The sequence below is a fragment of the Haliotis rufescens genome, unplaced genomic scaffold (assembly GCF_023055435.1).
Source record: "Haliotis rufescens isolate VD_foot unplaced genomic scaffold, xgHalRufe1.0.p SCAF_3, whole genome shotgun sequence".
Classification (NCBI taxonomy): Eukaryota; Metazoa; Mollusca; class Gastropoda; order Lepetellida; family Haliotidae; genus Haliotis; species Haliotis rufescens.
Window position 1 is genome coordinate 19,609,017 of NW_025964001.1, and position 12,186 is coordinate 19,621,202.

At 38.9% G+C, this 12,186-nt stretch overlaps 1 protein-coding gene across 1 annotated transcript in view; it reads right to left on the minus strand.

The window, feature by feature from the left end:
* Nucleotides 1-764: 764 nt before the first annotated feature.
* The window catches only part of LOC124137050, a 31,031-nt gene continuing 19,609 nt past the window's right edge, over nt 765-12,186 (minus strand). Inside the window, exons 20-30 of the mRNA XM_046503162.2 lie at nt 10,705-10,821; nt 10,033-10,239; nt 9,522-9,852; nt 7,644-7,819; nt 7,217-7,351; nt 4,741-4,857; nt 2,764-4,320; nt 2,463-2,599; nt 1,689-1,731; nt 1,259-1,485; nt 765-1,054 (exon numbers count right to left, since the gene is read on the minus strand). Coding sequence (XP_046359118.2) covers nt 875-1,054; nt 1,259-1,485; nt 1,689-1,731; nt 2,463-2,599; nt 2,764-4,320; nt 4,741-4,857; nt 7,217-7,351; nt 7,644-7,819; nt 9,522-9,852; nt 10,033-10,239; nt 10,705-10,821 — 3,227 coding nt within the window. The 3' untranslated portion in view covers nt 765-874. The remainder of the gene's footprint in view (nt 1,055-1,258; nt 1,486-1,688; nt 1,732-2,462; nt 2,600-2,763; nt 4,321-4,740; nt 4,858-7,216; nt 7,352-7,643; nt 7,820-9,521; nt 9,853-10,032; nt 10,240-10,704; nt 10,822-12,186) is intronic.

Here is a 12,186-nt window from a genome sequence, read left to right on the forward strand (position 1 = left end):
AAGTCGATATTACTGATGGGTGGATCATGACTGCTACACCTGACCTTCGTAACACTACGGTCGTCACCAACCAGTTCAAACACTGCATCGCCAATAGCCTTTGCTTCCCTTTCTTTTGAGTGCTTGGTAACGTACCAAAACTATCCGAAAGAATCAAACATTCTCGGGAGATGACGTGTTTGCGTCCAATGCAACTTGCCGCCACGTGCATAGAAGTACATAGAACTTCGATTTCACAGTGTGATTTCAGTTGGTCGTATAACAGTGGATATCATCTACTCCACACTGTGAAAGCGTCGTTTCCGGGTTTGGGGAACATTTCCTTTTTAATTAATCATTCAGCACCGTGAAAACAGCGATAAAGATGCATTAAATTTAACCTTCATTTGACGGTCAAGAAAATTAGGGTCGATAGATCCGTAAACCAATGAATAAAAAGCACGCTTAAAGATATGTATTAGGTTTCAAAAAGTATAATTTATATCCTAAGACTATATTTCAAATGTATGATCTTTCAATAGCTCATTGTTTAGAAACATAAATATAATCATATATATACTAGTGGTTGTTATGCAACGTTGTCACCATGGAACTCAACGTTATGTTATAACGTAGCATTTCCACAACTTATCCACATCATTATATATGTTTTTCTGATCATATTATTTAGAAAAAGAAGAAAAATCAATTGGCAACAATATTGGGTATGTTGCAGATTTTATTTAAGCAATTCTACCTTATGAACACATAGCCTGTAGCATCAGATCCAGGCGCGAAGCAGTGTGGGAAGGTGAGTTATATAACATTGTTCCATTGAAACAATGTGAATTGTCAGTATTTGACCACTTTTATCAGGTATTGTTTCTTAGCAACTCTATAAGGTTTTAACATCTTGGAGACAAGACGCGCGAAGCCTCAGATGTTGTTTCTTAGCAACTGTATAAGCTTTCAACATCGTGGACACAAGATGACCAAAGTCTCGGATATCCCTTCTGTAATCTTCCTGCATTTCCGTGGCAATGGGAATACATGGTGCAGTCACTTTTCTGACAATCTGAAAAAAATTATTAGTATGAATATGAAAACAAATGTGAATTAACTTATATACTGTCTGCGTCATAAAGGAGCACTAGTTACCCAACAGCTCCTTAATATACACGGGAACATGACACAAAATAGTAACACGGTTTAGTCCACACGTAAATGAATCATCCGGCAGCCACATTTATGGATAAAATAGCAGTATTGACAAACATACCCCTTCATCAAAGACAATGCATACATTGTCCGTCTCTACCAAGCCATTGACTAGTCCATTGGAGTGAAGGAGGTCCACAGATCTGGCTAGCTGCTGAGCAATGATTAGCATATTTCTGGCTGACGTCAGTGAACCAATGTAAGAGGACAGACAGACCGAATTTGGGGGCTGGCTCTGCAATAGGAGTTCTTTCTTCAGGAGATGAGGGACAGAAGACTTAGTCCTGACTGTAAAAGCACACACATATAAAGAAGTTATTGTACCGTGTAAAAGTTGCAAGGTACATATGAAAGAAAGAACTCAAAATAGCAAAAGAAAAATCTCCTCGTTTACACATTATAATTTTGATCATTAGTTTACTTCATGGCTACGATAAAATATGAAAACATCTTGGCATTGGAGCTCACTGATCACAACCTGTAAAACATACCTGTTGATCTGGTGGTAATCAAAGTTGTGTTTGCTTTGTTTAGCTGAAAAGACATGGGCGTAAATATTCTAACATAACAGATATGTTATTTTGGTACAGTGTTTTACCACTGCGAACCGATAAATAATGAAACTATAAAATAACCACACTCAAATTATTCAAGCAGCAGGAGTGAAAAGGGTGAACGAACTCAGTAAGAGTTTGACGCCCCCACATTACCTACCTCCTAATCGAATTTAAGGTGCGATGTTTTTCGCGACACTCGTACATCAAGACGTTTTGATCTCAAAACTGTCAGACTTATATAATACGTCATTCATGATTTCTTTAACGTAAATCGAAAATATATGAAAGCAGTGTGTTCATAATACATATGATTGACATTTTTCAATTCTTATAATATTCTGTATATTAAAGGAATTAAACTCACATTACATGAAGAAGTTAAATAATGGATTCTTGGACACAGCAAGAAAAAGTAGGATTATTGCAAAAGGACAACGGGTACTTAAGACACAAAAAGGATATCATTGGTGTTTAAGGTAGGGGTTGCATACTGAGATCGTACAACCGTATTATTCCCAATTGCACTGATTTGTTCAGGGAAAAAGGACATGATAGAAGGCAGCGGGGTACATGGGAATCCATTGTATATTAAAGGAGGGTTGTAAAAAGGCATGTAATGTTATTATCATAATTTTTTTATTCCTGTGGTGTTATATAGTATTTTGGTACAGAAATGTTTGGCATACACGCAATAGACATCATTGCTACCTTCCGTTTTCTCATTGTGTCAACTGCTGAAAGGGTGTAGATGATGGGGTTGAGAGCGGAGTTGATCGGTAGAACAAACACTGCAACCCAAGCGTACACTTCAGAGTTGATCACGTAACCCTGGAGAGCAATCAGACCTGTTGCAAGAATAATTTGATTTTATAAACCCGTCTTATCGTCCTTGAAGTACATGTTTAGTCGAGATGGCAATTTTCCTGTCATGTGCGACAGCAACAATGATGGAATTTTTAGGGAATATTACAGACAACGTTATCACTTATTGTGAAGTGTTATAACTTACCCATGACACAGATGGGGAACCAGCACACAAAGTCTGTCAGAACTATGAAGGAGAGCTTCCTGGCAATGGCCATGTCGTTGGTTGTCCGCCCCTTCCTTAGCTTCTGACTGGCCCTCACTGCCTGGTAGATGATAGCCTGACCCATAGCGATGAAGACAAAACAGATGAAGTTCCAAATGACAAAGATAGCGGTGGAATACTCCCATCCCGGAGGCCTGTTCCTGGTGAGTGGTAGAGCAAGACAGACTCCTGATCGAGAATAGAAAGACTTGGAAAAGTAACTGATCGGCAAAAGGGGAACCCCTGCCATCAGGAAACTCACAATCCAGACTAAAATGCTGATGAACTTCGAACGTTTCTTAAAGACGTCATGGTCTCTCAATGGAAATTTGACAACAAGGACTCTCTCCAAGGTGATTATGCAGAGGAACATAACTGATGTCTCACTTGATAGGGATGCCAGGAGACCTGCCAGCTGACACACCCAGCTGTTTCTCCACGCCTCATCATTCCAGCTGTACACTCCTCTGTAGATGACGTCAGCACTTGCTATGATGATCATATATACACCCATTACTAAGTCAGAGATGGCGAGATTGGCAACAAAAAAATCATTGCTGCGTTTGAAACTCTGCCTATCGTAAATGCATCGACAAATAAGTGACAGGAAGTTGGCAAGAAGAGCTGAAAAGCCCAGAACCCACATGCAAATTCTAAGAACTCCATTCCTCATTAGGTCTGAGCAAGAAGAAAACTCGTCAGCCGCAGGTAGACATTGTTCATTTGGGACACTCTGAGGTTTGAAGCAACAGAAGACATACTTATCACTGTACAGGTAGCTGAGCTTTTCTAAGCCGTAGAATAGATCTCCGGTGAAATCTGTGATAAAATTGTGTGTCAGATCAAGTGTGTGCAGTTTACTGACTCCACTGAAACTCTTGTCTTCTATTGCTGTGATCTTACTGTCAGAAAGGTTCAAATTCAGAAGACTGGATAACCCATGAAACATGTCCCTCTTCAATGTCCTAAGAGCAATACCAGAAAGGTCGAGTGAAGGAAGGCTTGTTAGTCCATCAAATGATGCCGCAGTCAGTTTGAACGTTCCATTTCCATTGAGTAATAATGACATAAGATTTCCCATACTCTGAAATAACCCTTCAGGTAACAAGCTGATGGAGTTCATACTGAGGTCCAAATGCAACAAGTTTTTCAGTCCACTAAGAGAGTTTTCTTCAATCACATGGACTCCAAGGTAGGAAAGGTCCAGGAGTGCTAAGTTTTCCATATGGCGGAAAGTATCATTCTTCAATGTTTTATTAAAACTTCCCCTTAACTTGAGAACTCTTGTATATTTGGGTAGATGTCGAATCATGTCGAGGTAGAACCCAGTACAAGTGATATATGCACCCTCACACAGACACTCATCTGGGCAGCTGGTGTCACAGAAATATTCATCATCTCCTTCAGGACAATGTCGGATTGTATCACACACCTGCTGCCATGGAATACACACCATGTTACCATGACAACGGAATCTACCAGGACAGGTAATATTAGCTGGAAAATAATACAAGAGGCATGACGCTCAGCGATACTTAAAGTGTAAACAAGAAGTGAAGATTCTATTTTATACGATAATTTAAGGTTCTGGATGTTTACAAAAAAAATACTATTACAATTTGTAAAATAATATGCACTGTTCCTTCGTATTCAACAATAACCCACCATCTTTAGATTTTTCCTTATATATTATGCACGGATCACAAATTGTGGGGATCATCACAGCAAGGCACTAAGCTCTATGAGCCTTAATATGGAGAATTAGCGAATGAATCCAACTATGATTGTATAGTGCTTCTTTCAAAGAGAAATTGAACTGTAAATGTCTAGTATTATTTGAAAATGTACCACATTTTATACCTCTATTCATCATAGGAAACAAGGCAAAAATCTCAAAATCGTGTTACTTAAACCTACTACATCCTCTTTCGTCCATGCCGTCAGCACAGTCTGGGCGTCCATCACAGACCAACCTGATGGGGATGCAATAGCTAGAGGGACACTTGATGTGATCTACTGGGCACTCGTGCGTCTCTGGTGCAATGGGAATATACATTTACAAACAAACATGTAATAAATCTGTTAAATACTGAAGTAAATGTACTGTATTTACTGGTATGTGATTTGAATTCGTTAATTTGTCAGGAGTCCTTCTGAAGAGGAGTACAAACCGGCGATGAATAACGAAACGTATAACCTAGGGAAATTAATTCTTCACGTCAGCTGGGGAAAAGAAGAAAAAATAGGATATATACCACGAGCACTGAAAAATATCCTGATGTAGAAAAACATGTTTTCATTGTCACACAGTTGCTATCATCTCAGTGTGTGTATTATAAGTATGTATACCACATCAATGATGCAGAACGGATATCTTACGTGAAGGATAGGTTATGTATATTTGACATCTCATTACAGGGTTATATCCCATTAGTTAGACGTCCCAATTGTTAGACATGTTTATTTAGGCAAAGAGGGAATATACCTACAGGTGTAATGGATCAGTCCTAATTAGATTAAAGTACTGAGTAGGGAGAGGGGACTCACAGTTTAGGGAGTATATATGTTACAATTTCGTTTAATTAACCTAAATTACCTTACTCTCAGCACAGGTTAGATAGGCATGAGATTAACTATGTAAACTATGGAGTAACTTAATTGTCTTACTGTATGATCAGTTGAAGGAGTTGAGTTTAGATTATCTACTCATCAAACAAATAAAAATGATCTTGGGTTACGTATCATTATCAGTGTCGATATGGCTGGTTTAAGGAAAGTAGAGTACATCACCTCTCGGCTTGGAAGTAAGCAGCTGATATTAGATGGATATATTTACAACAGAAACCGCGAGAGGCAAACCTGCACACATTGGAGATGTGTCGTCAAGACGTGCAATGGGAAATGTACGACTGTCGGTGACTTTCTTCGCAATCAGTCGGAACATAACCATCCGCCTGAAGATGAAACCAGAGTGAACTTTGTAAGCAATCTTCGTAAAAGAGCGCGAGAAGAAACCACACAGATGCAGGTATTGTACGAGGAGCAAGTCACTCAAGTAGATGAAGCCAACATCCCAGCGATGCCATCATTTCAGAGCGTGAAAAGTTCACTTTACAGGTAAATATCATCCCGTATTTTTGACTTGGTTAGAATTAACTCTTTTTTTAGGTCCCAGGGCTCTTTAGGGCTCTTAACCATTTCAAGTAAATGAAATCATTATCATGTAACATATGTAACATATGTGTAACTGTTCCTTTGCTCTTTTTCAGGCATCGTCGCAAGACCATTCCAGCGTTACCCAGGTCGCGGTCAGCAGTAGACATTGAAGACAACTGGTCAGAGACAACAGATGGACGTCCCTTTCTACTGTTCAGCGACGGCGACGATGATAAGATCCTGGCGTTCTCCACTGTAGAACAGATGCAAGCCCTCCAGGAAGCTGACACCCTTTACATGGATGGGACCTTCACAGCATGTCCAGGTTTATGGGATCAAGGATACACCATTCATGCCAGAGTTTGCCCCAACACCTTCCCTCTAGTGTTCGCCCTTTTGCAAGATCGTCAAGCAACAACCTATGGCCAGCTTTTTCGACAACTGAAGACAGAAGTTCAAGAGCGACTCAACAGACCACTGTCACCTAGCAAGATACAGATCGACTTTGAACAAGCCGTTGTCAGCGCGATCGCCAGATTCCCAATGCGCATGTGCAACCATTTCAAAACTGATGGACCCAGAACCAACAACCACCTTGAGGGATTCCACAGCCGACCGAGCTACCTACTGCCACATGTTCACCCTAATATCTACAGATTCATTGACATCATCCAGAAAGTCGAGTTCAGTGAAAGGACTAAGGTGATGCAATTGAACTTTGGTGCGGCACCATGCTGCCGCAAGAAAATCTACAGAGACACAGAGAACCGCCTGGTACGCCTTAAAGATCAGCTGCAGCAGGGTGACAAGTCTGCTATTGAGTATTTAGATGCTTGTGGACACTTGCTTCGTCTGGGATAAATAAACTGTAAAAGTTATTAAATGTAAAGTGTACATTACCAAAAACTGTCACAAAGTGTTGTTACAAACTGTATAAAATTTATCAAAATATTAAAGTATCTATTTAAAGCTGCTTTGCTTTGTTTTTGTCAGAATTATCTGGACTATTCCATTTTAAAGTCTGAGGTAACAAGCATAAGGATTAGCGTGCACTCAACCGTTTAAAGTGTTGTTATAAGCTGTCTAACTATTGGGACGTCTAACTAATGGAAGGACACCCATTACAGTTCAGCACAATAATGATCTTACTTGTCTTCTAGGCATTACATGGTGTAATATGTATTGATAAATACTTAAAATGTCCAAAATTTAATGTTTATCGACTACGCATGCCAACCACAATCCTGTATATGTGTGAGGTCACGACATCCTGTGTATTGCTGATAGATGTCGTAATCCAAGATGCATCTGTGTGAAACGTCAACGACTACGCCACTCTTACACATGAGGGAACTTGTGTGAGTTCGTGATGCTGAAATACAAAACATGTTTTGGAACCTGCTGTAACGAAACGGGAATTTTCAAACCGTAAACGTAACAATACATTATCAAAGAAATCGCTTTTGGATTTACACGTATTCATGCTTTGTCGACTTTGCTTGTTATGTTTATGGCGTAATTACTGACCCGAATAATTCTCTATTAAATCTTTATGGACCCCCATGGTATTTCCGGGTAAGAATTGGTCCCAAGCAATATGCCAGCAATACTGTCTCTTATGCCACAACAGACCATATCACAGTCTGAACATTTTGGTCACTTACGTTCTTCGCAAATGAGCGGTCCAACAAGGTGTCTAACTCGGCTTAATCTTAGCTGCGCTCTCATCCATAGCTGTGTTATGGGCAATCTATCCATGTCGTCAATGTATCCACTGTCAGATCCCCATGTGTTGTCATCTGCCCTGGTTAAATCGTCTCTCGTATTGTCACATGCACATCTGTTAAACATGTAATTTGTAGGGTAATATATAAGTCTATGTCTTGCATAATATTATGAGTGAGTGAGTGAGTGAGTGAGTTAAAATTTAACGTCACATCGGCAATATTTCAGCCATATGGTGACGAGTATAATTTTATGAACCATAACTAGTATTTTAACTTAACTGGCAATGTGTTATCAACACATGATGTCAGAATCCCCTGGAGACAAATTCAATGTGGTCCACACCCATCAATGTTTCCTCCAGTTATAACAAGGATGGTTATCTAATATAAGACTCAAATTAATGTGTTTGACAATTTAACCCCGCCTCCGTTTATCCGGACTGGTAGATGAAACAACGTGGCCAAATTGATCAAATGTTTATGCCATTGTCCCAAAACCAGTCTCAGACCAATTCTAGACTGTACATGCGACAATCAAATAGTGACATGTGCATACACCTGGGTATGCAGTCAATCGATGTCAACGATTACGTTTTATTTAGTTAATTTCCAAAATTTTCATATTATTCCACTTGAAAAAAATAATTGTGAAGCCTATCAAAGAACTAAACTCCAAAATAGTAACTTCACATAGAATAAATATCAGAAAAATGCTTTTCAGTGAAAATGACACACAAACTTTACTTGAATGACTTTCTCTGTGCCAGTCAACTTATAGTCACTCAATACCTGTTTAGATGGCAGCGCGACCGGTGTCCATGCAAAGTTTTATTGACATACAATAAATGCTTCTTAAATACTCTCCTGGCTATCTATCACCTTGATCCTTGACCTGACTGGTCAATATGGCAAACACAATTCCTTGGGATATTAAGAAAACATATATGACATCTCTGAGATGTCCAAGCACCTCATCGTTTCAGAACAAAGTGCCGAGATGGCAGTCAATTCAGACAAAAAGCATGGGTATGCTTAATTTCCTAAGCGAAGACATTTTTATATTATCTGGGTTTTTTATATTTTGTACTATCCATTATTTGCGTACTATCCCAGAGCCGCATCATTCGGGGTGATTGGGCTTCATTACCATGTTTTCTGTAATGTCTGCCTTTAAACATGCCTTGATGAGTTACTTATGACTCTTTATGTATCCCACTATCTTTGCCCTATAATTTATGTTTTGTATTATTCTACAAGCATATAATTTTAACAATCTTGAAAACTTTGTAAAGCTTCAGTTTAATCAGCTTTAGTACTAAAAAGTTGGAACAAAAGGGGAAAACTTACTTCACTAACTAAAGTTGAGATAAGGCTTTGAAAAAATGTTTGAACTGTTGACAGAACCCATTGTTCGAATTTTAAACTAAACTACATGTTCGAACAATGGATAGCACTGCATATAAGAAAGACTGGAAGAAAAGTTGTCTTATCATTTTGGCCTTGAAATGAGTTTTTTGGACGGTTTTTACAGATTTTGTTAGTCATAATCCTTACGCAAAATGTGGAACATTCAATAAAGACGTGACGAACGACGGGCTCTATGGCACCGAAGAGCCCAAAGAAAGAAGAACATGTAGACGTACATAGTATACCAGGTTCTTGGTATAAATTATACCAGTTTGAGGTGATAAAAAATACATAGGGCTGTTGTGAACCAATGTCACCCATTTACTGTCGATATTGGAAAAGAAGAAACATTATGCAAACAAAGTTCATTCATGTTTATAGGTCATCACTATTACAAAGGTAACCTACTTTGTATTGTTGTCATTGCAGGCGTCTCTCAAAATGCAGCTACAGTTACTGTTCGGGTCATCGTAAAAGTAGTTACGTCTTCCACGTATGTCCTTCCAGTTTGAGCGGCCCCTATAGAAGTAATACGCCTGTAGACAGTCAAAGTGAACGTGTTGCCGACATGCGAGGGACGCCGACTTGATGTATTTGATGACATTATTCGGGACATCATAATAGAAGTCCTTGAGATACCCTGGTTCCTTTGTCACTGTCCAGTCCTCCAAGTCATGATGGATGAGTGTTGTTATCATTCCTTCTCTCATGTCGAATTTACACTCCACCGAGTACGTCTCTGGAAGAATGTTGTTTAACATAAATCTTAAAGTTAATTGATAGTATTAAACACACCATATGGTTATAATCAACAGCAAGTAAACATTGTCTTGGTATTTTAATCATTTATAAAGTAACTCATTTAATAAATTGATAATGCTACTTAATAAAATAAAGAACACATGCAAATGACCCATACTGTCCTCAATCGCAATACTATATTCGCCATTCTCCCTGGACCCAAGGGCATACCACGCCCTACAAGACGGCTGACTGTTTGTGGTACACTGAGTATCCTCGTCTTCTCTGTACTGTCCCACACAGTCCACAAACCCGTCACACACCCTGGCTGGGGGCAAGCACCGTCCGTCATAGCACTGGAAGAAAGGCTTCCGACATGCTGCCTCTGTGAGAGCAAATATAAATCTTCATACATTTGCAGGTCAAATTTGATGTCCTAATTCAAGAGCATTATACCTGTATTACATGCACAATTCGCATCTACACTCATTGAAATGTAGCTTTGAGCTGATATTTGTAAACGATACTGAGCCAAAGGAATATAAGCACATGCACACATAAAAAAACAGATGTCAATTTGTGACAATTTGAAATTGATAAATGTTTTTATACCTGATATTTGGAGCAATTGTCTACAGTTTGATAGTGGCGTCGATGTCAGTAATGTATCATAATTACATGTTTGGCTAATCAATGTAAACCATTTGCGATGAAATTTTAGCATCTATTATTCCTAGAAACACACATACCCAAAATGAATGTTCAGATACTACTGTTATTTCAATGGAACAAAAGACAAAATGTCTACATCCTATGGCCATATTTGAATTCAGAAATGTGATTTTCCCACTGCAATGCGCTTCATCTGATCCGTCAACACAGTCCTGCAGGAGGTCACACCTCTGGTCAGCTGACACACACTGTCCACTGCTGCATCTCCACTGGTCAGAGGAACATTCACTGGACACTAATAAAAGATAACACTTGTACACATGTAATTCATACATGTATGAGTCCAAGCTGCAATGCAGTAACGTATACACACACAAGCATGGTATATTTGATCAAGAAGTGGTAAGAATAGTGCCTTGTCACTGTAGTTATCCTCGATATGCAGTCAATATATATATATATATAGTTTCTACAGAAAGCCCTGAGGAGAATATGTTTACAGAGACGAAAATGCTATTTCGGATGATTTATAACATGCTATATAATGTATTGTGAAAAACAGAACATGTGTTGAGTCCACTACATACTAAATATACGCCAAATGTATTACATTTGTTAGCATAAATGGCTGAGTAATGGCCACAGACATGTTTTACAAAGTAGCTTCTGCCATGATGAAACTCTTAATGAAATTTCATCTTCAGTTCAGTGGTTTCTGAGGACGAGAAGTTAAAAACTGCCAACAAGTGCAGTTTGAAAGAATTTGAAAGCATGGTACAAATGCAAAAGTCGACGTGAAATATAGGTCACAATTTAAAAGGTTGTAAAAATTATGTTGAGTCCGGACATATAACATAAGTCATTACATTTTGATCAACACTCACTAATTGAATTTCATTGTAATTACTGCATTCTGATTAGCTGAATTGGTCACGTGTCATTGTATTAATTTTCCAATGAATGTAAAAAAGTATGCCACGCCCGCCGATGCGGACTACTCTTATCACTGCGGAATGTCGGAGAATCCCAATATTACGTCTACAGTCAAGGGAATTATCCAAACCATCCTTTGACACCGAAGGCCGAAAAGGAATGAAACAGCAAACGTACAGGCTCGCTCGCCCGTGTTCCACATATTTCTTTGGTTTTCATTTCTAATCCGCATTTTTTCCAACTGTCTTCCTGCTCTCAGGGAACTAATGTTTGAATCTGGCGGTAACTGACCATGTCATTTGAAACAGGCGCCTTCTCAAGGATATATTTGTCCCCGTTCGTTACAGCCTGACTGTTGCAGTTCGTCTCGCCTCTTGCCTTGATTGGCAGGTTCTTGGACTAAGTTTTGATCCTACTCTCCGTTGATTGGCTACTGACTTTGTGGGCGTTATGTGCATAAAATAAACAATCACCTGAATCATGCCACTTCACATTATATATTCCTACACCTGGAATGTTTATCAATCGCGTCACTTTTGTCAGCTTTGATATATTCTGTTTCGTTAAACTATTGTACATGTTTACGTTGTCCAATTTAATTATAAGGATTGACTGTAGATTGTTTTCGGTTCAATGAGGTATGAATCGAAAACCCGATGTGCAAACGCAGAGTCAAAAGTCAATTACTAATTGAGGAATGACCATGCATTTTGTTTTCAATAAGGCT